Source organism: Drosophila tropicalis, unplaced genomic scaffold, assembly GCF_018151085.1.
Source record: "Drosophila tropicalis isolate 14030-0801.00 unplaced genomic scaffold, ASM1815108v1 contig_845, whole genome shotgun sequence".
NCBI classification, from domain to species: Eukaryota; Metazoa; Arthropoda; class Insecta; order Diptera; family Drosophilidae; genus Drosophila; species Drosophila tropicalis.
The window spans coordinates 11,300,808-11,328,251 of record NW_027173338.1 but is presented as its reverse complement, the minus strand read 5'-3'; the positions used below and the strand labels follow the sequence as shown (position 1 = coordinate 11,328,251).

General features: G+C 36.9%; 10 protein-coding genes, 1 long non-coding RNA gene and 1 other non-coding gene across 15 annotated transcripts in view; 8 read left to right on the top strand and 4 right to left on the bottom strand.

Annotated features, from left to right (window-relative positions):
* Positions 1–407: 407 nt before the first annotated feature.
* LOC137580862 (uncharacterized) lies at positions 408–2,536 on the top strand. Its single transcript, XM_068294998.1, has 3 exons — positions 408–1,276; positions 1,331–2,278; positions 2,342–2,536. The coding sequence occupies exons 1-3, from the start codon at positions 482–484 to the stop codon at positions 2,534–2,536; spliced, it is 1,938 nt and encodes a 645-aa protein (XP_068151099.1). The 5' UTR covers positions 408–481.
* A 183-nt stretch (positions 2,537–2,719) lies between these two features.
* LOC137581603 (U6atac minor spliceosomal RNA) lies at positions 2,720–2,817 on the bottom strand. Its single transcript, XR_011033211.1, has one exon. It is a non-coding gene; the product is annotated as a U6atac minor spliceosomal RNA (small nuclear RNA).
* Positions 2,818–3,344: 527 nt separating this feature from the next.
* LOC137580861 (uncharacterized) lies at positions 3,345–3,851 on the top strand. Its single transcript, XM_068294997.1, has one exon. It carries the CDS (start codon positions 3,372–3,374, stop codon positions 3,849–3,851), a length of 480 nt encoding a protein of 159 aa, XP_068151098.1. The 5' UTR covers positions 3,345–3,371.
* A 126-nt stretch (positions 3,852–3,977) lies between these two features.
* LOC137580390 (proton-coupled amino acid transporter 1) lies at positions 3,978–8,869 on the bottom strand. Of its 4 annotated transcripts, XM_068294410.1 has the most exons (7): positions 8,622–8,800; positions 8,324–8,548; positions 8,174–8,263; positions 6,603–6,777; positions 5,022–5,937; positions 4,789–4,961; positions 3,978–4,727 (listed from the first exon to the last, which is right to left on the bottom strand). In XM_068294410.1, exons 4-7 carry the CDS (start codon positions 6,742–6,744, stop codon positions 4,483–4,485), a joined length of 1,476 nt encoding a protein of 491 aa, XP_068150511.1. In that variant the 5' UTR covers positions 6,745–6,777; positions 8,174–8,263; positions 8,324–8,548; positions 8,622–8,800; the 3' UTR covers positions 3,978–4,482. The 4 variants fall into 4 exon arrangements, with proteins under 4 accessions (XP_068150511.1, XP_068150510.1, XP_068150509.1 ...); XM_068294409.1 differs by lacking the exons at positions 8,174–8,263; positions 8,622–8,800 and adding an exon at positions 8,822–8,869; XM_068294408.1 differs by lacking the exon at positions 8,174–8,263 and having other exon boundaries at positions 8,622–8,801.
* Positions 8,870–8,987: 118 nt separating this feature from the next.
* On the top strand, positions 8,988–11,516 carry Snx17 (sorting nexin 17). The gene has a single exon (XM_068294343.1). The coding sequence runs from the start codon at positions 9,208–9,210 to the stop codon at positions 10,792–10,794; it is 1,587 nt and encodes a 528-aa protein (XP_068150444.1). The 5' UTR covers positions 8,988–9,207; the 3' UTR covers positions 10,795–11,516.
* Positions 11,517–12,283: 767 nt separating this feature from the next.
* LOC137580950 (uncharacterized) lies at positions 12,284–13,902 on the top strand. Its single transcript, XM_068295100.1, has 3 exons — positions 12,284–12,439; positions 12,601–12,865; positions 13,281–13,902. The coding sequence occupies exons 1-3, from the start codon at positions 12,423–12,425 to the stop codon at positions 13,428–13,430; spliced, it is 432 nt and encodes a 143-aa protein (XP_068151201.1). The 5' UTR covers positions 12,284–12,422; the 3' UTR covers positions 13,431–13,902.
* Positions 13,903–14,497: 595 nt separating this feature from the next.
* On the top strand, positions 14,498–15,868 carry Ts (Thymidylate synthase). Its single transcript, XM_068294511.1, has one exon. It carries the CDS (start codon positions 14,627–14,629, stop codon positions 15,650–15,652), a length of 1,026 nt encoding a protein of 341 aa, XP_068150612.1. The 5' UTR covers positions 14,498–14,626; the 3' UTR covers positions 15,653–15,868.
* A 689-nt stretch (positions 15,869–16,557) lies between these two features.
* RpL7 (ribosomal protein L7) lies at positions 16,558–17,523 on the bottom strand. The gene is given in 3 exon segments (XM_068295227.1): positions 16,558–17,150; positions 17,224–17,504; positions 17,506–17,523. Coding segments are annotated over 3 exon segments (759 nt in total). The 3' UTR covers positions 16,558–16,690.
* Positions 17,524–17,776: 253 nt separating this feature from the next.
* Positions 17,777–18,808, top strand: Ripalpha (RPA-interacting protein alpha). The gene is made up of 3 exons (XM_068294804.1): positions 17,777–17,977; positions 18,042–18,107; positions 18,169–18,808. Exons 1-3 carry the CDS (start codon positions 17,861–17,863, stop codon positions 18,580–18,582), a joined length of 597 nt encoding a protein of 198 aa, XP_068150905.1. The 5' UTR covers positions 17,777–17,860; the 3' UTR covers positions 18,583–18,808.
* Positions 18,809–18,886: 78 nt separating this feature from the next.
* Positions 18,887–20,401, bottom strand: LOC137580686 (probable isoaspartyl peptidase/L-asparaginase GA20639). Its single transcript, XM_068294803.1, has 3 exons — positions 20,360–20,401; positions 20,051–20,122; positions 18,887–19,970 (listed from the first exon to the last, which is right to left on the bottom strand). The coding sequence occupies exons 1-3, from the start codon at positions 20,363–20,365 to the stop codon at positions 18,972–18,974; spliced, it is 1,077 nt and encodes a 358-aa protein (XP_068150904.1). The 5' UTR covers positions 20,366–20,401; the 3' UTR covers positions 18,887–18,971.
* Positions 20,402–21,775: 1,374 nt separating this feature from the next.
* Sur (Sulfonylurea receptor) overlaps positions 21,776–27,444 on the top strand; it is a 43,324-nt gene continuing 37,655 nt past the window's right edge. The window contains 1 exon segment of the mRNA XM_068294412.1: positions 21,776–22,171. Within this exon segment, the coding sequence (XP_068150513.1) occupies positions 21,990–22,171 (182 nt within the window). The 5' untranslated portion in view covers positions 21,776–21,989.
* Positions 23,662–24,365, top strand: LOC137581270 (uncharacterized). The gene is made up of 2 exons (XR_011033109.1): positions 23,662–24,024; positions 24,081–24,365. It is a non-coding gene; the product is annotated as an uncharacterized lncRNA (long non-coding RNA).

Sequence of the window (27,444 nt, the reverse complement as noted above, 5' to 3'; positions counted from 1 at the left end):
TTATAAAATTGAACAATAAAATATTAAGTTTTCAAGGACTTCAAAATTTGAATCTGACATCATCCAGCTCTTATTGCTGTCCTCTTATTGGCATTCGTCGCCGCCATCTTGGCCGACTGCAACCCAAATGGAGATGGAAAGCCCGCTTCCTGTGCAGGAGTTCGTGGTATTGTCAACTACAGGAACAACTTTGATCCCACTCACTATTGGCAATGTAATGGTGACACCACCGTCGAATCCGTTTCATGCGATTTTGGCGGATACATGACCGCCGCTAACGGATGCGTCAATTGGAGCGCTTGGACATGGGAGCCCGTTTGTGCCTCGAGCTAAATACATGGATTATGACCACATGAATGAATGAATGAATAAAGCAAATAACTTCTTAAAAGGCATTCTCATTATTTTTCATATCATTGTGGTGTAGTAGTCTACAAAATTTGATGTTTAAAATATTTACTCTTTTAAATGAAATTTTCCAATGGGCCAACCACAATTGCCAATCGCCGGCTGGCATAGAGGACTTTCCCCGAATCAAATCAAAGCAGCCAAGGAACTAAAGTCAGCTCTTCTATTCGATTTGGAAGAGGGCACAGCGCATCGTATCTATGACTGTGTGGCACGAATTGGTGTTTCTCCTATGATCAATCGTCAAACGTTGTGGCGTATATTACAATTGAGTCGTGGCAATCATTTATCCTTTCTGTACTTTCTTGTCTTGGAACACTACAAATCATTATCGTCTGCATTTACAGGACAAGAGCCAAAGTACACTGTCAACGAACAAATATTGCTTTCGGCTCTTGCCTATTTGGATATGCCGACCACATTTAAAGAACTCGATCGTATTTTACCCAAGAACGTAAAGAAACCCATTGAAAAACCTCGTCCTTTGAGAAGAAATCCCGGGCCCAAGGACAATCCAAATGTGCTGCCCTACTTTAAAAAGCAACCAAGACCCAAGAAGCATGCTTCGTCAGCGAAATTCATTTGCACTCCGCCGAGCTTTGTTGCTCAGATTGGCAAAGATTTTCCACAGGATGAAGAGATTGAGGATTCTTGTTGGTTTGCCACTTATAAACTACAGCCCATTAAGCGTATGATCAAGTCACTTATAGGCCATGAACTGAAAGTCCTTTTTGACAAGATTGATGAGGTTAGAACTCCTGTTTCGGAGCCACAGATCCCAGAGATCAACAAGGACCGCCTGGAGTTTTTAGTGAAACAGCGCGATCGTTGCCTGGCCATGATCGACTTGGAGGAAGAGCGCAAATTGGTAAGATAAATTAATTTTAGTCAAAGTATTGACATTTCGATCTATTATTTGCAGCTTTCTAGGGAGCGGATTTTAAGGTATCTCGAAAACGATGTGCAACGCTATTTACAAAAATTTGCTTCCCTTCAACCACCTAGTCGGGATTATGTAATTGGTGTGGGCAGAGTTTCACCTGTAGAGAGGCAAGTGCTACAATTCGATTCCACTGAAGAAGGTAATTGCAGGGCAGGATTGACTGTGAAAGGCAGTTCCATAGACGACAGCAGTGGTCACAATGAACTAAACGTGAGAGTACTTGCTGAATTAGATTGCGCAAACGATTTCAAAATTAAATCCTCGAGCGAATGTCCAACAAGCTGCCTGAAGAAAAAGAAGAAAATATTTCAAGAAACCTCGAATACATCGTTGTCAAATATTCAATATTTCAGGGCACCTAAGGAGCATGCGCCACATGTATTTAACTATTATGATCTCTTCAATGGTCTATGTAGAATCAAAAAAAATCCTGGTCAGATAATAAGAGAAGCTTTGGTTAAAGCTCTAGACAAAAAGTCGACTCTTTCACCCCATTGGGAGGAGCTTCAGCGTAAAACCATTCAGGATGCAGTGTCTCAGTGTGTGCACAATATTTTCCAGAAAGGTTTATTAAAAAGTCCACAGCCAAAACCAGAGCCAGTGGCCACTAATTTTGATCCCAATGACGAACACCTCATGGAACAGATGCTATACGATGCTCTCAAGAAATTGCGCCAAAATTCCACATTCGTCTTAGCTTCTCTACCGCAAAGTCATCAGGTACCCGAGCTCCGTGAGTGGATAAGAAGACGTTATGGCAAACGCTATAGAGCCGAAACCATCAAAGAATTCAATGTTCAGCAACAAAATTTCATGAAACTAACTCACATGGATAACACATTATTACCGCCATCGCTATCAGGTCGAAATTCAGGTAATAATTACGTTAGTTATACAGAAGCACATGATGGGCAAATATTTAAAAACGTAAGAAGGATTTGTAGTCATTGCATATAAAACTTGTAACATTCCGTTCTCTCTTACAATTAGTCTCTGAAGTATGGCCAAAGATTTAAAAATCGATTAAATAATATAATTTTAGATCGTTCACGTTTGTGTTGGCATGCCCTACACTATTTGCGTACCAATAATAATGACAATTTGCATCGAGCTTACTTTTCCTATATACCCGGACGTGTTTTAGATATGCTTCCAACTAAAGGAGTCTGGTTATCGCATAACTAGAGATATTCATTTGAGTGTGGCTTAATGTAGAGTAAAGTTGACAAATATGTTGAATATATATTTTCAATTTTACTCTACGTTATTCTCATATAACCTTAAGAATCTTTTTACCAAACATTTTACCAACATGACCTGTAATATTTGACCGAATTGTAAATAAAAGGTGCAAATTGGAATGCTAAAAAAAACTGGTGAACGGCTCGTCTTGTGCCTAGCCGTTCGTTTATGTGTTCCATCCTTGTCTAGGGGGAGTGCTAACTTGCTCTCCTTCCAAACAACACAAGCAAGCGAATGTCCAAGCCCCTTATATATGTGCACTGTGATGAATAACGACTTGAGAATTATAAGCGCACCAAATAAACACATAAATTTTAGTGAGCGACTACCTGACCGATTTTTGAGGCGTTCTATTTGAAATATTGCATTTAAATATTTCAAAGGACGCTAATATTTATGATCCTCAATTTTAGACCTTAATGCTTCGACCCAGAAAAACTCCGATTTGGTTTGTAAACAAAAATTTAAGCTTAAGAACTCTGAATAAATACTTTTAAAATTGTAAGTGCCAAGTACACAAAACTGTTTTGATGGCATTGACATTGATATTAATCGATTCGATTGACTTCCCAAATTTGGTGACCTGCAACGTGACCAAGGGTTTTGGTGTTTGAAGTGACCCGGCCATTAGGCAAAGGCATGACATGTATCAATCTTGAATATTGTCGAGGCAAATCACGTAGCCATCTTAAGCGAAGCATATAAATATTCAAGTTTCGGCAGCAAAGTTATCAATCATCGTCGAGTCGGTTTGTTCAGTAATACAAAATACGAAAACATGTACAAACAATTGAAAAATATATTTGTCAGCCTGGTTGTGCTATTGGTACTTGGTTCGGCAGCGGCTCAGCCGAATCCAGGACGTCTACGGAGTCAGAGACAAGAACAGGCAGCTGCAGCTGCTCCCTATCCATCGGCAGATGAACTGAAACCAGAAATTCCATTCGAAGAGGGCATTAACAATGAGCCAGATCAGACATACGGACAACCTGATTTAACATATGGTCCACCACCAGCTGATGCAGTTGAACAATTGCCTAGTTCAGCAGATCCTCAGGATTTTACACCCGACCCCGATGCCGAAGAACTACAGCCTGCTGATCAGGCTCCAGCTCTATTGATTCAGAGTCCAACGCAAGGACAACAATTGAGATTCAAGCCTGAACTCCAGTCTTTAGTATTATTGGCAAACCAGGCTAATCCCCGTCCCACCTTGCGTTTTATAAATCCTGGTACACTTGCAGTTCAATTTCTATAAACATTATGTAATATATATTATTGTCTTTTGTTATTGTTTAAAGATTCTCAAGAACATTGTTGCGAGAGGTCAAATATCGACTGACCATTAAATTATATAAATACATTTTAAATAGATATATATAAGTATTTTGGTTTGTGTGTGTGTATATATGTACATTTTTTTGGGATTTTATACGAACAGTAATAACTGATTGCTACTAAATATCTATATTTGATTTCCGACACTGAGAACTTGTTAATCAAACACTTATTAAAAACATCATTATCAATCAAGTTTATAATCACATCGAATCTAAACAATAATGTTTATAAGAATACTATGCAAAATCACTTTTGGAATTGTGCGATCCTTGAGCTTAAAACACATAACAATCTAAATCAACAAAATAAAACAAAAGAAAAATTAAAAAAAAAAAAACACTCACTCGTCTTAAATTGCTAGTTATTGTCTGAATTGAAGCTACTAATAAAAACGGATTTTTAAAATATTATATGCTAATAATTAGAACACAACGCAAGTATTGGTAGGCACCAAAATTGGAAATTAATCGTAATCGTAGAGTTGTTGCAGTAAAACTACGTAAAGCCTTCGTCGTAAATTCGCACACGTTTTCAAAATTAAGTTTAGTTTAGATTGTACTAGGATTAAAAATCTCCGACAAACTCGCCCAAGTGCCAAATACAAAGCCACAAACGCCGAATACCAGAATGGCAAAATCTTTCCATAACAATGCATTATAGCGACCATAGCCAACATTATAGAAGGTGATCATCTCAATTATGGGTGGTGCTATAAGAGCCAAGGCGGAACTGCTGACGGCTCCCACTAAAGAGATGATATCCGCCAAATTGGGAATGCAGGCGGCCAATACAACTGTGAAAACATCGAGACAGCATTAGCAAACTAAATAAAGTATAAAGAATTTAATACTTACAGGTAAATGTTACTAAAACAATTCGCAAAATGGTGGCTGCTAGTTCTTTGGCTTGACGAGTCTCAAATTGATCACGGACAAAGGGTTCCACTATATTAACGGGCACATAGAACTGCAGGGTATAGGAGAAGAATATGGCCACCGCCATGGTGATCTTTACCAGTTGAGAGAGACTGCAAAGAAACGCATAAATTATTATTTAAAGTGGCTTGCATTTTAATTAAGTTACTTACATATCATCCTGGGGCAGATTCAAGGTGATGCTGCCTTTAACAATATCCCCGTACTTGAGATAACCAAAGAAACCAACTGCTGTATATAGACAGGCCACAATTACCATGCCTGTATTAAGCACGCCAGTATTGCCTCCAAAATCTTGTGGTGTACGCATATTGTTCTCCAAGGGCAACACAACACCGATACCCTCAAATGCATAGACAGCTGTCCCGAAATATAGAGGCAAAGTGGCCCAGGTAGCCACTGGCTTTACCGAACTCGTATCAGGTAGATCGTGTAGCAAATATGAGAATGTTATAGCCAAACCGGCAACAGTTAGCACTGAGGCAATCAATGAGACAGGTGTCAGGTACTTGAGATTTCGCACCAGATTTAAGAGCACCATGGGCACTAGCATTATTAGCAAATATATGTATTTATTCATCACATAATAGTGATCCATTACATCCTTAATGTTGAGGGCCACAAACAGAAAGTATACGCAACAGAAACCAATTTGCGTTATAAACAAAAATATGGTCACTATGCGTCTAGCCAAATGTGAGTAACGTCTCAAGCCCAATGGTCCCGTGTCGAAGCTGCAAAAGGCCACGCCCGAAAAGTCCAAGGCTGGCAATTGCAATCGTCGGCAGAGCTCGTGGGAGCTCTTGACCAACATGTGCATGCAATGTGTACAAATGGCGCCCATAATCAAAGTACCCACAAGGCCCACATAAAGACCAGCGTTCTTAAAGGCATGTGGCATAGCTAGAATTCCGGTGCCAATGTTGCCTTTTAGCAGGTGCACCAACGTGTCAAAGTTCGATGTGGGGTGTTCCAATTCGCGGTGATTTGAGGGATTGTACGTCGATTTGCCAGCATCACCGCCTTGACTGCTGTCATGGCTCTCCTCATCAGCCACTCCAGAATGAACTGTGAAGAAGACGGTAATGGAAAGATGGTCATTATTAACTGGATAATAGAATTCTAACTTCCAATTTATTGCTAATAGCCTCGCCCTTCTATCAAGACTATGCCGAATATGTTAAAATTCGAAGTACTAAAAATAAGGTTCTTAACAAAGATCCAGAAAAATATTCGAAACTGCTAAGTTGCACTTGAAAATACAGATACTAATGACTCACAAAGCAAAATAATGTCGATACTTTCATAATAATAATTCTTTGTCTCGTATTTACTGTTATTATTGTTTAGTGATATAAACAAATTGTTTATTAATCACCAATTGGCCATATATCGGATTTTGGGGCAGAATTGGAAACTTGTTTTTTTAAGTTTTACTAGATCAACAACTTTTTCTGAAGGTTGAAAGGTGAGTAGGCTTTTTGTATTAAAGAATTAGGAAAATGTGTTACATCATCTCAACGCAATGAATCAACAGGTTAAAGCTGTTAAAAAACAAAAACGAATGTCTCAATAAAACATGTATATTTTCTTCTAGACATTCAGGCACCGAATGTACCCGACCCCTGACCATGTTGTGCAGCGCTTTGAGCAGGCCACACACAGGGTTAACACAGAAAGCGGTGTGGATTATCACCTGCTTAATGGGAGGTAAATTTTATTGATTGACTCACCTGCTATGCTATCCTCACTTTGCACATTGACAAGTGTGCTATCTGGCGGGGAACTGCTCACCGGACGCAATGCATTGCTGCGTCCACTTCCCTCGTAATCGGAGGCGTCACTTTGCTGAAGTAATGGTTGTCGTTCTGACATCTTTTTCGGTTTACGTGTTGCGTTTTCCGCGATCTGAATATGAATTGTCGGTTTGTCGGGTTAAATGTGAATGACTGCAATGTTTCTATTTATTTATTATTTTTTTTTTTTTAGAGTATATTTCGAGCAAAACAAAATAAACAACAGAAAGGATGTGTAGCACATGCACTCGGTTTGTGAGCTCAAGTCACACTAAAGCCGTTTGCATTGCCAAGCCTGCTTTTAGACTCGTCGAAACAAAAACGAAAAAAAAAAAGAAAATATATAAATTTTCCACTGACTCCGTTTCTCCCTGTTTCAAATTCCATGAACGCGCGCGGATACAGACACTGAGAACTAGTGATAACGAGGCCTTTTCCGAAAGTTAGACAGAGATGCAGGCAAACCGAACTGAGATGAGGAGAAGGAGAGGGATAGAGGAGTGGAAATTTTCTACTCTTGTGCCATCGCAGACGAGGCGACTGATAGCTAGCCTTGGACTTGATTTGCAGTTCTTCACTGGCTTCATATTACACACAACGTATTAATCGTAAAAATGATATGAAAAATCGGCAAAAAATATTTCACTGACTCACTTAATATAAGCTCCAAGTCCAAGCACACATTGAAAACAAGTCGTCAAAGTGATAAGACCTCCTTCCCTATACTGAAGCAATATTTAATTAAAGCCGAAGCTAAAAACGTGCTTTACAAATATATATAAGCGATTATTTGCCATGGGCAGAAACCAAATATTCAGCATATCAAATTGTATCCGCCTACAATTGATTTGTTACTATTTTTTCAGCAGGTAGAGCAAATGCAAATTTGTCACATTTCGAATGGTTTGAATTAATATTCTAAGAATTTTGGATATTGGAAGTGTATGCCAGAACTGAATAACTTTTTCTCTGAGAGGTATAAACTATAAAAAGGTAAAATCATAAAAATTAAATTATTACAATTCTAGCAAAACAAAGTAATTAGCTTAATAAATATAAAAACAATAAATTAAAAAGTTTCTACCTTTTCATTTCCATAAGAAGAACAATCTCTATCAAATACATTTATACAATTTAGAACTCGTATAAAATATTACAATAGATCTTTTAATGTATTAATACTGACTAGACCTCTTAATTTTTGATTCCATTCTTGATTCCGCATGTACATATGTATGTGCACTGGATCAACAGTTTGAATGGAAAATTTTATTCCACTACATACATATTACTCATCCATTGATAAAATGAATGTTTTTGCTTCTAAAGCAATTTTGCAAAACAAAAAGTAAATGTTTGAGTTGAAAGATTCTTCTCAGTTTATCAGTTTTATCATATAAGCATTATTATGATTTTTGTTAAGCTTTGCCAGACGCGATAACTAAAGTAGACCATACCCAAGGTTAGTATCTAATGTTATATTGTGTCATTAGATCTTTTAAACTTACAAAAAATTATAATTTTTGAAATTTTTATTGTGGAATGACGTGGCAGCGGTGGTCGTGGGATAAAAAATAAAATCACTGAATGAACTAAAACTGTAAGAAATTGTAAATCATAAATAATATTAACTGAAAATATTTTGTTATATTTGATACCTGTTGAAGGTTGGCCAACGGTGTCAAATCCTCCATTGATTATTGTTTTTGCTGACTCTCGACAATGGCAATGAAAGAAAAGATGAGAAGGTCACCACGGCGACGATGCGCACAAGCACAATGTATCTGTATCTATGTATAGCAAAATCCTGGCCAGGAGACAATAAAATGACGCGGGAGATGCAGGGGGTGCCAATTTGTATTAGAGACTTCCTTCAGTTATATCTAAACAATAAATAGCACATTAATATCGCACAATAAACACAATCCATTTATGAATATAGTTTGTATCATTTACACGTTGTATTTAGTTAGTTAGAACTGTATCTTTGAAATGATAACAATGAATGAAAGTAGCCAGCATAATTAGATATTTAATTGGTATGCGCAACAGAATGGTAATAGTTAAAATTTATAAGTTATCACAATCTTTAGTTTAATAAAAAATGTTTATAACAATAGCTCAAAGATATTAATTATTATTTTATACAAAATTACGTTAAATTTGGTTTCGAAATAAAAATAAATAAATTGATTAATTCGCCTTAAAAAATTGATAAATTCGCCTTATAAAATTGATTAATTCGCCTTAAAAAATTAACACAAAGAGTGTTGAACAATGCGAGCACTTTATCACACATGTGGCGTTGCCAGGCTGGGAAACATCATCTGGCAATACTACACCTACGCTATAGTTTGTTTTTGTTGTTCTTCGTGTGATTGTATGTGGTTGTTGTTGCAAACTCTTATTGCATTTGTTAGTTAATTAAAATTGAAATCAATCAGCCAGAGCAACAACAGCACACAAAGCAGAAAAAGTGCAGCAGCGCAATGAGAAAGTGAAAAGAAATGTGAACAAAGTGAACACCACACATCGTGCAATCATGCATTTCTCGATACCGGACACACAGGAGGATTCAACATCGTCATCATTATCATTAAATGGGCGGCGAAGTGGGAATGGCAATGGCTATGGCACGCCCACATCTACCTTTACGGTATACAATATCTATTTGAATGGTAATTTTCATTGCTGCTTACGGTACAAGCAGCTCCATGCGCTAAACGAGCAGCTGCGTAGGCGTTGCCTGGACTTGGACATGGATGTGGCTACCCTGCCTCCATTTCCGCCCAAACGCCTGTTGCCGCTGACCAACAGCCAACTGGAGACGCGACGTGCTGCGCTCGAGCACTATTTACAGATCATTGGTCAAGATGGGCGAATTGCACGTTTGCCGTATCTACAACAATTTTTGCAGCGCGCCCAACTGGAAACGGCCCTGACCGAGGGTAATGTAAGCAGCGATCAGGATGAACAAAAATTGGAGGTAATGGTCTATGCCAATAATCGAGACGGACGACAATTGCTGGTCAATTGTCATGTTCAGCAGAATGCCAGCTCCCTGCTAGAGCGCATTTGCCGGGCTCTTCATCTGCCCGATGAGTTGAGGCAATATTTTTGCCTCTACTTAATGCGACGCGAGGCAGAGACAGATCAAATTATATTGTTAAGGCGTCTGATGGATTTTGAGGCACCATTTATTACAAGACTTCATGCTCAACCTTGTCAATTGCTTTTACGCACCTGCTACTGGAATCCTCGGTGGGATACAAAACTGCTTGGCAATAAGGTGGCCCTGGATTTGCTTTATCAGCAAACTGTCTCCGATGTCTTTCAAGAGTGGATCATATGTAATCCGGAGATGCGCAGGCAATTGAATCATCTTCAGGCGCAGGGTCATCCTTTACCATACTTGGAGTTGGCAAGTCAACTGCCCTCTTATGGATGTCTACAGTTTAGAGCCTCTTCGGTTGACTACCCCGAACCGGAGACCAGTGCTCTGATAACAATTGGCAACAAAGAATTGAGTTTACGCTCAACACGCGGACATAAGATCTATGAGACGAAATTTCGTGTAACTAGAATGCGTTGTTGGCGCGTGAGTGCCCTGCATAATACATTCGAGTCACGGGATCAGCCAAGTCAATTACAGTTGGCTTTCGAGTATCTGATGTCCAAGCAAACGTTACGTTGGATAACTATAACCAGTGAGCAGGCCATGTTAATGTCTGTTTGTCTCCAAGCAATGGTGGATGAGTTACTGCATGGCAATGGCAGCGATGGAGGAAATGGTGATAGTGATGATGATCTGGAAAATGTAGCTGGGACTTCTGGTTCGTCCCTATCCACTCCTAGTTCGGTATCATCCACATCCACATCGAATGCAACATCATCAGCATATACAATGGCCAACACCAACACGGCAACAATTGCTGGCGATTCCACTAATCCGCCTGTTAAATTTCTAGCTCAGCGCCTGGCCCCCACATCCAGGCAACAACATAAACTGACTACATCTCGAACCTTTGCCGCGGTTTTCTTTCGCAACGACTCGGGGAACAGTGGAGAAGATCCGCGAGCAGCTGTTCGTAATGAGGCCTTTGAAGGCATTGGGGATGATGATCTTTAAGGCCGCAACTATTTTCCATATGTAAAAGTCCTAGAAAAACAAAACATGAAAAAAACGTTTCCAAAATACCTATGTTACGTATGATAAGGAAAAAACTGAGCTCAAAACCAAGTCAATTTGGTGCCAAAAAAAAAAAAAAATTTTAAATTTTTTAAAAAATAATTCTCTAAAATCTTAATACTCGTTTTTGCAAAGTGAAATTTACTAAATCTGTGGACAATTTTTTAAACTAAGTGCTCAAAATTTACCTGTCTATAATTTCAATTAGAATCAAATCATACTAGTTGAGATAATGTATTTAAATAGTCTGATATTGGAAACATTTGATAAAACCGTCTATCGAAGTTTTCCCAGATTTTTGAATTTTCGCTATGTTAAAAGTTTGAAATCGACAAAATGGCAGCTAACTTTACATTTATCAAGTCGTTGGTTGATATTTTAACGCCGTGCAAAACTCCGGGTTTTTGTTTTGAACAATATTTTGAATTGTACGTCATCAAAAGTAACTTTCAAAACATGAAAATCTCGTTATATACATACATATTCCACTTAAAACTGATCTCTAGATGAGATCACTTTTAAGATTTTGTGGGCCTAAGCTGTAGGTATTAGTATTTTTAATAGAAACGATTTACAATAATAATTTTTTTGTTTCTACTATATATCATTCGCTCTCTGGTGCTGCCAAAATGTAATGAAATGAAAAAAACAAAAACAAGAAACTCTGAATGTGCATTTTTTGTTGAGGTCAATCTATTGATTATAATTGAAATGAGAAGGAGAATGATTAATGAACGTAGTGTTGTGTTATTAAGAATGCTCAGATAGGATTTTATGTTACTAATACTATATACAACATAAAAAATAAATAAAATATATATATATGTATATGTGTATATGTATGTATAATATTATAATTCTTTTGTAAATGAAATTTTTATGATTATACTTTTTACTATCATTCTCAAAAATATTATTTTTATGTACAATGTATGTATATGCGCTGTTAGTTTGTAAATCTATTATTAACAGTTAAATACAACAAAAAAAATATATGTTATGCATTTTATAAAAATAAACGTAATGTAAATTGCGACAAAGTGGGTAAATGTGAATTAGTGACTTTTTTATGGAAGGAATTCCAAATTGTATATTAAATTGCTGAAATTTCCAGTTGTCTAACTTCAATATATTCGATGGATTTAGAAAAAATAAACAAGTCTTAAATCTATAGTAAGTAAAAATCTATAGTATGTATTAAACCTATTTTTAATCAGTGCCAAGTCTAGTTAAGTGTACTTTTTAGCTTCTATAAAGTGCCATTGGAAATTGTTTTTTTACTAATGTCTTGTGGGGGTTGACACAAAATACCAAGCAGCAAGACAAAAATATTTTTAAACAGAAACTGAACTATTTTATAAATTTTTAGAGTATCCGTTATTTCGATAACTACTTGATAGTGCTGCCACTGAATCATTTATAACTCGTTTTGCAACCTTGCAATTGGTGCTGCCAGACCACTGAAAACTAAAAAAAAAAAAATTGGGGCAAAAATATTAATAGCATATTTGGGGAAGATAAACAAACAAAGAAACTAGCTTCAATTAATTAACATAATTCCAAATAAAATGGAGCGCAATAATGGGTATGAAATCGTTTCAGATTTAAGCATTTGCAATAATTCCGATAAAGTGTAAAGCATAAAAAAAAGTAAACAGGCAAATACACAGGGTGACACCGACATTAAAACTGATAATTGGGCTATTCTTTCGCTTGATCTCTTTTGTGTATATTTTTCACTTTCAGACGCTATAACGCCTACATACGCCGCCAGGGTTCGGCGCCTCATAACCATCATCACCACAACAATAATGCAACATCAGCAGCGTCATCGCTTGGTTCAGGAGCGGCGCCAAACTCGGCGCAATACTCCAATAACAGCATTAGCAATGCATCGACAGTTGGCGGCGGTGTTGTCATTGGAGCGGGAGTGGGTGGGCAACAACACAACAACAGTAATTTGTCACAGCACGACGAGCTAATAAGATACATACGAGAGGCATGGAATAAGGTAAGAGAAACGAACGAGAGGAGGCGGCAACAAAAATGAAAAGCGGGCCATGATGCCAAAGAAAAAACAAATAAGAAAACAATCTATCACAATATTTAACACCTTGCGGCAGGTCGCATAATTTCTATTTATGTGTTTGTCTCAATGTTCAAAAAATGTTTTTATTTTTTCTTAACGAAAACATAATGCAAACCGCTCATTCAGTTTGCACCAGGCCTTGTTTATAATAGAAAAATGAATCTGTTGAACTTCTCCGCGATTCATCTATAGTGAAATCCAAAATGGGACATTATCCAAAACTGTTTTTTAATGGTCAATTAAGCCATTGTTAATTATGGACTGTTCCGAATTGGAAGTGTAATTCCTTTTTTATTTAAAAATCTTATCATTCTTTATGATCTCTTGTCTATTACAGGTTAACGAACAGGGTACACCTATAATTTATTGCAATGAATCTGATAACCAATTGAAAAATTTCAAACCATTCAATCTGGAAGAGTATTGGGGCCAGCGATTAGTTCAGAATATACATGTAACCACAACACATGCTGGCGGCCATCAGTAGACTAAAATGGGGATGGCAGCTGGACAGGATTACCTTTAAATGGTGCATTGCCTAAATAATCGTTTAGCATGTATTGAATGTAAATGAGAGAGGGAGAACGAGAAAAAGTACACGATAAATAATTAATTAATTGAATATTTTGTAAAAACAGGGTGTCAGTTTTTACCCACATAAACTTTTGACGATTTTCTTCCACTTTGAAGGAATTGATTTAAACAATTTATTTTTCGTTCTATCGCTAATGTAATAATCTAAATAATTGAGTGCAAAAACACTGCCAGCTGAGAGGCGAAATTTTTTCTGCGTATGGTATTTAGTTGCAGGAACTATTTTAATTTACACGGCACCCTGTTAATACAAAAGAAAAAAATCAAATAGCATACCTTTACTTTTATGCTTTCCATATTTAAATATAGCGCCTTGTTCGCGCTCAAAACAGAAAAACAAAAATCCAAAACAATATGACAATGAATCTTTCCTTGTGAGTCTTTTTAATTGGGTCTTTTGAGTGGATAGAAGCAATTCTTTTCATAAGAAAGCAAGGAATCCAATTACATATATTGGAGTTAGAAAATGTGTCATAGATGTGTCTATGACGTTAAATTACAAAGCGCACAGGATGTATAGATATAGAGCTTAAAACAAGGATTTACGAACACGAAGTTCAAATTTTTATCTAGTAAGTAAAGTATACAAAATTGTATGTATAGCAGCAGAAAAGCAGAGACGAAAACGATTAACTAAAAGACTTACCTTTCATATTTCTTTAATTTATAAAGTAACGAATCAAGCGGTATTTTTCAAATCTAGCCATGGCGTAAAGTCATTAAAAAAAGCTAAACCAGGGCCGCAGTGAAATGCTGCACTCTTTGGGAACACAAGTCAGTTGTTAAACAAAAGAAAACACTGTTCCACTACATTTTGACTTTATGCAAGTAGAATAAATGCTAACGATTGGAATCTGCTATATTCCGCGGTTTCAGAAATTTGTTGAATTGTCAGTAATATTGTTTGAAACGAGGTATTTCAAAATTAATAAACCAGGGTCACATTAAATCCCGCTCTTTCTAAAAAAAAAAAAAAAAAAATTGTTCGTTTTCCCGCCATATAAAACTTTGACGCAAGCAAATTGGGAAGGTTGTGGAAGCTCATAAAATATTTAACATTTTAATTCCATTGAATAAGGTCAAAGAAAAATGGTTGTGACGCCAGAGAAGAAATCGCCCAAGACAATCATGAAGGTTTCACCTACGAAATCGCCAATGAAAATATCCCCAGCTAAGCGGCAGTTGTTGCTGGAGGAGAATGTCAAGCCCATGGAAGTGGAACAGGAGGAGAAGGCCACCCAGCGGAATCGGGATGAGGAGCAATATTTGGATTTGCTGAGGTCCATCATTGAACGAGGCGAAACCCGCATGGATCGCACACGAGTTGGCACCTTGTCGATATTTGGGAGTCAAATGCGTTTCGATATGCGGGAATCTTTTCCGCTATTGACCACCAAACGCGTCTTCTTCAGGGCTGTGGCAGAAGAGTTGCTTTGGTTTATCAAAGGACAGACCGACGCCAAAATATTGCAAGATAAGAATGTTCATATTTGGGATGGCAATAGCACTCGAGAATTTCTGGACAATTTGGGATTCACCGATCGGGCAGTTGGTGACTTGGGTCCCGTCTATGGTTTTCAGTGGCGTCATTTTGGGGCAGAGTACCGTACTTGTCAGGATGACTATACTGGTCAAGGAATCGATCAGTTGCGTCAGGTCATTGAGACCATAAAAACGAATCCCTCTGATCGTCGCATCATAATGTCAGCATGGAATCCGTTGGACATTCCCAAAATGGCACTGCCACCTTGCCATTGTCTGGCCCAGTTCTATGTTTCGCAGTCGCGTGGCGAATTATCTTGCCAGCTGTATCAGCGTAGTGCCGATATGGGTTTGGGTGTTCCTTTCAACATTGCCTCGTATGCTCTGCTCACCTATATGATAGCCCATGTGACTGGCTTGAAGCCCGGCGATTTCGTCCACACCATGGGTGATACTCATGTCTATCTCAGTCATGTGGAGCCCATCAAGGAGCAATTGAAGCGCATACCGCGTCCATTCCCAAAGTTGGTATTCAAACGTCAAATAACTGACATTGAAGATTTTACCTATGAAGACATTGAGATTGTCAATTATAATCCTTATCCAAAAATTCAAATGGAAATGGCAGTATAAAAAGAGGAGGCGACTCTAATGATGTCGATTTGAAATCGTATTAGACGTTCGATAAAACTGGAAGGAGTATTCCCATACATACATAAATCGGTGTATTGTCCAAAATTCAATATTTGTGTTAATAGTTCTTAAGTGCATTTTACATACATATATATAATCTCAATAACTTTAATAATTTGTCTTCTGAGAATAAAAAAGAACCACTTACTAATTTTATATGTCATTAACGAGCAAATCTGACTAATCATTTATGCTTTTAGGTGGTACTAAGTTTGCTCCGTGACCGGACAGAGGCCCGACATTATGTGTTTAATGATACGTTCTTTCCTGCGACGACCTTGAAAAGGGCTTGGTATCTTTTACCTCGATGGATCTTCAATGTATATCCATTTTGTAACTGAGACTGATTCATTAGAAGATTTCACATCCTAGATGTGGGCAATTTTCCCTATTAAAATGGGAAGTTCAATTAGTCATTTCCAAAATCCTTTTTCTAAAGGAATTTTTGATAATTAATTTTGCTCAATATCCTAAAAATTAATTGTCTCTTTGTCATTCATGTCGGATATCGATGGAGAGTTAATATTTTCACATCCTAATGATTAGTCGCGTAAACAAAGCCATAAATTGATCTCAACTAATTAATAATACTGTTTATTAACAGCTTTTTGAGTCTTTGTGGAAGCATAAGTCTGTTCTTTAGATAGTACAAACGGCCCGCATTGAGTGGAATTAAAAACAGGACGGCCCCAATTCCAATAAGTAATTTCGTCAAACTTGAATTTCTTCGATTAAGGGAAAGAAAGTTTACTGATTTGCAAACATCTTAAATTGAAGATTTATAAAAATTCCAACTTGCTCTAAATTTGACGTAATTTCGTATGGAAATTGAAACCACATCAGAGTTTTTGTTTTGTGGAACCGCATATAGAAGTTTAATAAAAATGTATATTTTATTCTTCTTTCACTGTGCCACAGACCGTTAAATGTTTTTAAACTATTGCTCCGGACAGTTGACTCTCCTTTCACGTCTAGTGCTTAAACCATCTTGCGCAGCAAACTGTTGATCTTGTCCTCACGGTTGCCAAAGTCACCACCATTGACATAATGGTTGGCCTTCTTGCGCCAGCCACCGGTGGGGGTGTTTAGCTTGAAGGGCCACAGGAAGTTGGAGGCATACTTGAAGTTGGGGCCAACGGTGAAGATTTCATGGACCAAATCCTCAACGCACTGAAGCTGGTGGGCTTGACGCAATTTACGCTCAATCACAAAGTTATCGGTGATGGGGACACGCTGACGATTGTGCTTGACAAATCCACGCTTGTAGATCAATTCGCGCACCGATTTTAGATTGGGATAACCCCAGGTAATGTAGGGCTCAGCAATGCGGAGCATGTTGACGGTGGCCTTGTTCAGCTTGATGAAAACACCATTGTTGATCTGGCGCAGGCGGAACAATTGCAAAACCTTACGCACCTTGGGGGCAACTTTGTTGATACTAGAAAAGAGGAGGAAATTGAATCACTTTAGTCATTTAAATGTCTATTTACGTCCATATGATCTGCACTTACCCACGGATACGCACGACAAAAGCCAATTTAGCCTCGGCTGGCACGTAGAATTGGTTACGCTTCTTGGCTAAGCGCCGCAACTTAATTTCACGTTGATCTGCCTTAATGTACTCGTTTTGGTACTTCTCGGCACGGACCAGATTCTCCTTCTTGCGCAGGGCAATGACAGCAGCACGCTTCAGACGACGTTTCGTTTCAGCGGCACGTTTGCTGACTACTTTCTTGCTGAACTTCAATTTAGATTCTGGAACAGCGGGCAGCTTTTTAGCTGCTGGCTTTTTTTGCAACCGGGGCTGGCATCTGTGTGTAGCACAATTAAACATTTTATTTATCAATAAATTCATCAATATTTTCCAAAATATTGAACACTAACCTTTTACTTGACACTCGCACGTTGGTAAAAGAAAGGGAAAGAAAGAGCGGAAACGCTCTATACGCCATGGTGGAGCTGTCAATAATTGTTAAATCAACCCTGGTCCAAGTGTTGGTAAATTAATCGGCTAGTCGTGCAAAGCGGTTACACTTCCGCATGCAATACGGTCACATCTAAAGTTTTCTCTCATCACTAATTTGTTACAGCTGTTCGCGCTCTTTTCTTGTGAAATATTTGTGTATTTTAATTAATTAATTTCTGACTATGGAGTGTCCTAGCAGTCCTGTTTATCAAACAAGCGTTGAGCAAAAGCGACAGGCTCAAAGTGCGGCTAAAAGGCGACACCTAGGAATGCCGAAATTAAGGGATATGTTGCGTGATGTAAATTCATATATTTTCCTCTGTGTCATATTGTTATTGAAAATCTATAAATTTTATTATACAGAAATGCCGCATTCGAATTATGGATGCTCGTAAAAATAACATAGATGCCAATCGCACACTTCAATTAGTAAGCTCATTTCCTTCTCACATTGTGCAGAAATCGTAATGTAGTTTTCCTTTTCCGGCAGTCTGAACTTAAGGAATTGTTGCGTTTGGAGCTAATTGAGTTTGACCATGATTTGGAACTGGAAATGCATATATTGGAGGAGCTACTTTCAGATGTCAATGAATGGTATGCCCTAGGAGAGCAAAGCCTTGAGACCCTGTATGTAGAACCAGATCTGTCGCCCACCGAGCAAATTGTGCTTTGTCCCGTTTGCCAAATGAAGCCTTTAAGCAAGCTCAAATCATCGTCGTATATATGTGAATGTGGCATTAAATTTGAACATTCTGCCGATTTAAAGCAACTGGAGCAATTGCTTCAAAAACAGATTACCACTCACGAGATGAATTGCACACAGGCTTTGTGCTTCTTCATTGAACCCTCAACAAATGCCCTATACACCATGTGTGGCACCTGTGATTATTTCTCATCAGTTTAATTATTGTATTTCTTTTGTTAAGTTACACAATTCAGAATATGTTATGGAAGTTGTTCGTCATGTGTATACTAAACTATTTGTAGAATAGAAATTGTTATATTAGCAGTTACTAGCAACTAAAATTGTAATCCTTAAGAACTAAAAAACCATATTGTTAATTGATTTGCCATTTTTTATATGTATAATTAATTTAAGAATTTGTAATAAAAATGATTTTCTTTCGCAATGATTGTTTGTTTAGTTCAAATTGTAAATTCAAATTGTTTAATTTATATTAATTTCTTAGATGTCCTAAAGGACCACATTTGTTACTATTACTTTGTTTGAATGTTTAATAATTCATATTATTAAGTTGTGAAAGTGTTACAAAAAAATTTAAGAAAAAACTTTTAAAGTGGTGCGACTCGCGGTTCGCCGACAATTTCCAACTGATCCTCTCCAGCATCGACGCCAAAGTGTAGTTCTTCGCCACGTTGATAGGCCCAGGACATTCGTTTGGATGTGAAATGAATGCCCAGCCTTCCACGATGATCAATAGCAATAATGCCAGCCGTCTCATCGAATCGCTGAGTCATTTCGTTCAGCACTCTCTCGGCTGCCTCCTGTGCCGTATAGTTGCCATGTTGGACTAGAGCCAACATTCGGGAGACTAGATTGTAACGCATTATAGTCTCACCATGTCCAGTAGCCGAAACGGCAGCCGTTTCATTATCGGCATACGTGCCGCCACCCAAAATGGGCGAGTCTCCAATGCGTCCAGATAGTTTACCGGTTATGCCACCTGTTGAAGTGGCAGCTGCCACATTCCCGCATGCATCGATGGCCACAGCACCCACAGTGCCTGGGGAGCCATAGATTTGACTTTCGCGTTTTGATCGCGTCTGGTTCAAGCTGGCTTTGTAGTTCTCCAACGATTTCTGAGCTGCCTCTGTGACAAGAGCTCCTTTTGGTAGGATTTCGAAATTCTTCGATTCCATGGCTATATTCATGGCTCCCTCACCAGCTATATAACGATGTCGCGTGGTCTCCATGATGCGTCTGGCCAGAGATATGGGATTGATTATATCACGTGCTAGAGACACGCAACCAGCCTCCAATGTAGCGCCATTCATTATAGAGGCATCCATCTCAACATCGCCATCCCAGGTGAGAACTGAACCATTGCCAGCATTGAAATTGACATCCTCCTCGAGTGAGTTGACTGCTCCTTCTACTGCGTCCAGTACACTTCCCGATTTGATCAGTGCTTCATAACCTCTGCGTGCTGCCCGCTTAACCCCAAGTTTTTTCAATGGTATACCAGCATCTGCTATATCGCCAGCCCCACCGTGCACCAGTACAGTGGGCTCAAACTGAGCTATGCACTCGCTGTGTGTGGTAGCTCGAGCCTGCATAAAAAAGGACTTTAGTCTACGAAACTTTTGTAATAATTTCCAAAATGTTTGCAATTCGGCACTCGCCTACTTACCTGGCACGAATGATTGAATAACAAAAAGAAAATCCAGCAATGTATGGAAATTGCTTCGAGAATCGGAAAACTCTTATAAAGTGAAATAATAATAGATCGGTTAATTTTGTGGAAGTAAAAAAAAAATCTTTTAGACTAAAATTTGTACTAGCCAAAGAATTTAGAAATACACAGATCGATCTATGATCGGAGGGGAAGTTGCAGCCAAATTTTAAATCGACAGGACTAAACATTATCAGCACCCATCAAAACCAAGTTTCTCGTTTAAAAGGTAAAACTCATAATTATAAATGTTATGTATGCACGTGCCTTCATTATACTTTTTGCTAGAGTTATTTAACGTCTTGTAACCAGAATCTAACAAAAATGACTAAATCATTACGTCCCAAAAATGTTTTATTAATATACTCCAGCACATAGATTAAAAGTTCGTTTTTTATCTACAGATATTGTATGTGCAATATCTGATAAACCGGTTAAACTGATAATCACACAGTTTGACAGGCTTTGGCTACGGGATCGGCATCGGGATCGGGTATTGGCCAAAACTTTTGACGTGGGTCATAAAAACAAGCAACAAGAACAAGACACAAACCGGCAAACAAACAAAGTGCACGCAGAAAAAAAAAACATCAACAATAACAACATTGCATAATAAACGCATTGACAGGCAAGTGCAATGCCACGAATTCCATATACCCTTTCGATTTACTAATAGCGAATAATAGTTAAGACAATGTAAGATTTGTCAAGGCTTAACCAACATTTTTTGAAAGTAAAGTATAATATCCATTATACGGATTAACTTTAACTCCACTTGATCTTTGTCATTGAAATCGACTGTATCTGGTGTCTATGATCTTCTTTATTAGATCTGATGATTAAAGACGCCAAAATGTATTTAACAGACATAAGGAAGCGTTTTCGAGCCCATAATGTGTACATACATACATATATATTCTCAATCAGCATCAATAGCCGAGACGATGTAGCCAATTCCGTCCGTTCGTATGAACACCTAGATCTCGGAGACTAGGAGAAGAAGATCTCTCCAAGATATTTATGAAGCTGCATTTGGATCTTCATTAAGAGGAACATACAGTGGGGTACATAATACTCTCTGTAAGGGTATACAAATGTATAATATCAACAGAGGCACAACCTCACCAATTAATGCTCTCTACCTCTGGCTCACTCTGCGTATGTATGTATGTATATGTATTTACTATCTGCACTGAGAGAACACGCCTGTCTTGTGTTTGATCTTGCACGTGCATGACGCCCTCTCTGGCGCTCTCTCTCTCATTGTAGATTTTGCCATCTTAACTTTGGGGGGCTGGCTCCCTCATTTGTTGGGGCTTGCTCACTTAATGCGGTTCAGTGCTTGGCGATGCTCATCGAGTGCGGACGTGTAGTGCGCAACTAACTTTGGTTTCTTTGGAAAAGCTCCTGGTAATCGTTAAAGACGTGCGCATATTTCCTCACTCGTTTAATGTTGTTTATAAACATACAGCACATACATACATATGTACATCCATACATAAAAAAGAAAACAAGAAGAAAAGAAAATAATAATTGCCATAAAAAAATAAATAATAATTAAAAGCTAACGCGAACGCTAACGAAGCTGCGTGCGCTCATTTATTTAAAAGAATTCAAATGTAATTTTCTTTGGATACCAATAGTGTTCTGTGAATTTCTCTATCTTTCAGTGTGTGTGTTTGTGTAATTGCGAAATAATTTGTTTACATTTTGGAAAAAATCCGATTTTGTTTTGTGTTATTTTGTTCTATACGCGAAAAATGTTCGTTTGAAAGGAAATCATTGAATAAATATTCAAAAAAGCAGAGTGTGTGTGTGTGTGTGTGTGTGTATTATGGAAATGGGCATCGAATAAAGTGAAAATCAATTAAGAAACAAACAATTTGTCGGCACAAAAATGGCACAGTTAAAGCACTTCAATCTGATACGTTGCGATCATCTGAGTGATCGAGCACGTACAATCTATGACAATTTGGACACCGATGTCTGTGCCATAGAACGCATCAAATTGATCCTGACATGCCTTTGCATATTTCTATTAACCGTCGGATGCATTTATATGTGGAGGAAATATGAAAAGTAAGTGGAGAACCGAACAGATTTTAATACAGCAAAGCTATTTAAAAGTCGCATTGAAATATTAATTGGAAAATTTCGTGCCTAATTGATGAGAATCTTTTGTAGCGCGTTCGAAAACTAAATACTTAAAATGAATTCCAGAAATAAAAGGAAAACCACACACATTAAACCTTGAACTCTGGAGTCTTTTTCTGATTTTGACTTTCAACAAAATTATGTGCAAAGAGATATGACCATACACAAATGCAAAAATATGTTGTAGGTATTTAGTGGGCCGAGTCTATGCTAATTTAGTTAAACACTTAAAAATTGCAGAGTTAACACTGTTAGTTTAACGATATGTCTTTTACGCAAACGCTGCTTGGCTTTTTAAAATATTTCCTGTTTTGTAATCGATAGAAACTTGATTTTTTGGAATGCTTTCCAATCGATATTTGTCCTGTTTTCTTTTTGGACTATTTCGTCGGTTAGTTCCTTGTTACTTCTTCTTTTAGTCACTTTGTTTCTTTGTTCATGTGAAAGGGCAATCGAAAGGAAATTTTTTTATAAACGGTCGAAAAAACATATTCTTTTATAACAAGAAGACTTAACAATTTCCCTTTAACTTCAAGATCCTATTATCAAATTCAAAGTGATAATTAAAAACAAAATTTTTTTGACAGGAAATTCACATGAAATAATGTCGAAATTCTCAAAAAAAGTAAAAGAAACAAAATACAATTAAGATCTTTCAAACTAATCTAGCAAAGCTGTCATTAGCCAATTCCATAAAGTGCAAAGTTGTTAATAATTCAAATTGAATTAGATAATACAATACAAATAACATTTTCAAGAACTTAACTTAGGCTGGAACAATCAATTGGGGTCTTCATGATCACTCTTAACAAGACTGAAAATGTTTATACTTGGCAGACTTTTTTCCGTTGAAATCTTTCTGTCTCAAAGTTTCAATTTTACTTTAATAGACATGACTTGCGAAACAAAAGTTTCATCATTTTCAGTCTGTTTTGCAGAGAAGCAAGAAATCTGCTCAAGACTGCTTCTAGTCTTGTATGATTCAAGCACAGAGATAAGAAATTGTTTATCAGTCATTCTATTCCATGGAAATTAGATGATTGACCAATTTGCGAAACCAAACAATTGTTTAAGCTTTAATATATATATATATTAATTCATTAAAATTCTTAAAAATTTTTGGGACTAAAATAAATAGATGGACACTTTTTGGGTGTGATTTTATCACTTGTATAAATGTATTCATATAATGCATTTTGCGCTATACTTAAATATAATTCAAATAAGTATATAAAAGTTGACAAGAAAACAAATGATCCGCCAAGAAACAAAAGTTTTACTTTACATAAAGTTTAATTTTCAGTTATGTTTTTCAAACTACTGCTATGGTTTTATATATTCGATTCCAAAATTAAAAATTCAGAAAAATCACAAAATTTGATTCAATCTAAGCAATCGTTGCTTGATGTTCTAATTTGACCTATGGGAGCTACACGTTACTTGCTCAGTATATTTTATAGTTTCAATTCGAACACAACCAAAAAATTTCTCTATTCTCACAACAAAATTGAATTTTAGTTTTGGATATATTTTTTTTTTTTAGAGAAATTATTAAGATCCTTTGGGCTAAAAAACAAAAACAATCAACAAAATTTTCTATCTACACAATGGCTTATGCTCCACTAAAGGGTTTTATGCCGGTTTTGGTGCGCACTATCGCCCCAATGATCGGACGTGCCCTGACCCAGCGTGGAAGCCAGACCAAGATGAAGGACGAAGTGCGTAAAGGATTGATGGCCGCTCTTCAGTTTTCATATATAGACGTTTCCAAAGTCAAGGTGATAAATCATATAGCTTAATAAAGAAGCAGAATATTATTGTCTTCTTATTCCAGATGAACACTCAGCGTCACGCTCAGCGTCCCTTCTATCGCTTTTGCAACTTTCAAGATTAATAGCATAAATATAAAATATTCAAACAGACGTTTCCATTCCCAACCAAAATTATAAAGATGTGAAGAAAAAATTTTCTATATTATCATATCATATCGCGGAATTGGCTATAATATCTGTACGAATTACATAATGGAGAAGACTTTTCAATATTCCTTATTCAAAAGTGGACTGAAAACGTTCCAAAGCATATTCTCCATAATTCAAAATATAAATGTCTAACTAAATTGTGCGGTCGATTTTCCTTGATCTTTCTCTTTTTCTATATGTAGAAACGCAGTCCTTTCTATCTTTACCAGCCTTTATCAGCTATTCTTTCATGAAGTTTCAAGACTCAATGTGCCTTAACAAATGAAATCAAGTTGGATTAAGCATTCTTCATTTAGATGATACTAAAGGGAAACTAATAAAATATCTGTACGACTGATAAATTTACTATTCCAATTGAATGATTAATAAAATTTTCAAATCCATTCTGGTTTGATTTTTCATTCACATTTTTTCAGATCTCTTATGCACTTGTATTTGGAGAATTCTTCTGATTTCATTTTCTTTTCTCTGTTTATGGCAATTTCGTTGAGCAGATAGATATCTATTGAATGGTTGGCGAATTCGTAAAGATACATACATATATGTATATTATATTTTGGAATGTTCCCCAGATGAGAATCATATGCGGCGATTCATCATAATCGTCTTGTGGCATGTGTTTGGTGGCGTCATCGTGACAAAGAGTAGACCACCTGGCAGCAACTTCACTAGATTTTTGGATATGCACACATTTATCTTTTGATTCAGATCCGTTGTGAAGCTTGATCCACCTCACTTCACCCCTTTTTGTGGTGTGGGCTGTTCACTTCACTAAAAACTAAAACTTGACTAAAAACATATTCTTTTTCGATAAACAAATTGAGAACATTTTTGTTTAAATTTAGCGCATGCGTTTATAAACAAAATGCAAAAGCAGCAGATTTGTATATTTAATACAGTGGGTGGAGGTAGAATACAGTAGCTTCACTGCCAGAGGGGATAAAGTGTCAGAGTGGGTGAGAGGCGGGAAGGCAGAACGATGTGGCACGATGGTCATATTACTCATACGGCGCTAGCAGGTTGCCAGCTGTTTTTGTGTTTGAATCGATGCGACAGATTCGAAAACAGCAACAACCGAAAGAAATTAAGAAAGAATTGTGATTACATGGATGGAGTAAGACTTTTGTATAGGGGCATTGATTATATCGATAGGTAAGACTCAATTAGTTAAACAAACTAGAATTTGAATCCCTAAGTGAACTGCAAGAGATCAATTTGTAAGTCATTACATTACCCTCGTGCTACGCCCCTGAAACATAATGATAAATTAACAATACTTTGCTATTTTTTCAAATAAACAATAGTACCTAAGTATATATACTCAATTTGGTTTTAATTTTTGTGAAAATTCCCAAAGACATAATAAATGCTGAAAATTTTCCCCAATTTATGACATCCCCAGACGATTTTCCACCTAAATGATGACTAAATGACCGACTGTGCTTAGATTCCCTTGGATGCAGATATAAATACAAATATACATATACATACATATATGCAGATACACACAAACTAACATATACGAGGAGATACATTTTCATTTAGCGTCGACAAAAGACATGAAATCTAAATCTAGTTGCAAAATCATTTGAATTATTTACTGACAGCCGTGACACATCAGTTAACACACAAAAAAATAAAAATTAAACAAACTATATACACATATACAGACATGCATCTGGGCATATCTCTTTGATTCGAGGAATTAAGAACTTGGTTTTGTTCAACGAATCAAAAATACACTTTATGATTAATATATACTAAGCTCTTGCAGTTAAACAAGTACTGTTTAGTTAATATAAGTATTTATATCCTTACCTAAATCTCGAGTATAGAAGTGATTAGGGTCCTTGCCCTAGTCTCAAAGATCTTTTAGGAAGCAGACCAGTTACAGATCTCTACTCTCTTCTCTCAAATAAGTTTTCATGTTAGCCAACATAAAATTCCACAATTTTTATTATATTCTAGAGTTAGAAAAGGACAAATTTTCTTGTTTGTTAATCATCAAGCGTTTTAAAGGGTATAGGAGCTTCGGATATTGTGAGACTACGGATTTTGGTTAGCCAAATGAGATGAGGCTTGATGATGGCACAGTCCACATCGTCGCCTCCATTCGCCACATATGCATGCTCAATTAATAAAAGTTTACTCCAGTTTACAAAAAAGAACACATACAAACACACAAATGTGTGTGTGTGTTGCTGTGTGGTGTGTGTGCAAACAAAAATTATTCAAGAGCCTCGCACGAGTTTTCATTGGAATTTGGTTTTTACTCTTGTTGTTGAAAATGGTTTTGGTTATTTTTCGTCTTGTCATCCATCGGCAAGTGTATGAAAATGTATGAAATGAGCCGCATACACTGAATTGCATCGGGTGAGGATTGGAACATTGCCTGTTGGTCATTGGTCGTTCAATATGTGATCATATATCTTCATCAGGCCCGTCCGACCAAGCTGTTAGTGTGTAGACAAATACACAAATAAACAATCAAACAGTTGTGCTCATTGTCATTTTGAATATTTGTTGTCATATTTTAATACCCTAGATGCATATAGGGTCAAGTGGGGTTATATGTGTTTGCTTAGAATGTAACAGATAGACTAAAGACTAACCAAATTCTATCCACAATATATATTAATGGATTTTTCAATATAAGGAGGGGCCTTTGAGGGCCTTCCCATTTGCCTTACAGAGTATCTCAAAGTCGATGCCGCCATTTGAGTTGTTTACATACATATCCACATACATGTATGTTTATCTATGCGCACATAATTGAAGTGTTGTGTGTGCATATAATGCATATATACAAAATTGTTGACGATATTACTGTTTAATGCCAAAGAATTTGGAGCAATTGTGCGTAAATACCCGTTAATGGCTTATAAATGATTACACTTTTGATGTTTATCGTGTTTTCAGGTTCAGTTCAATTCGTCCCCATCGATTATTCAATATTTGTTTGCTTGATTGAAGCCTTTACGATGGAGTATTTCAATATTGAAATTAAAGTTGATTCGAGTGCATTTTTGGTTATTCAGTTCAATTGTTGAATGAAATTTAATTTTGATAATAGATATGAAGAAATTGAACAAAAAAACGTATTGGGATAGGGTAAAAAGTTTTCTTTATTAATTTCAGTATCTAAATTGATGCCTTTTTGGAGTATTAAGTAATTTCTTTTAATGTTTTTTAAATATTTATACAATTGACTATTTA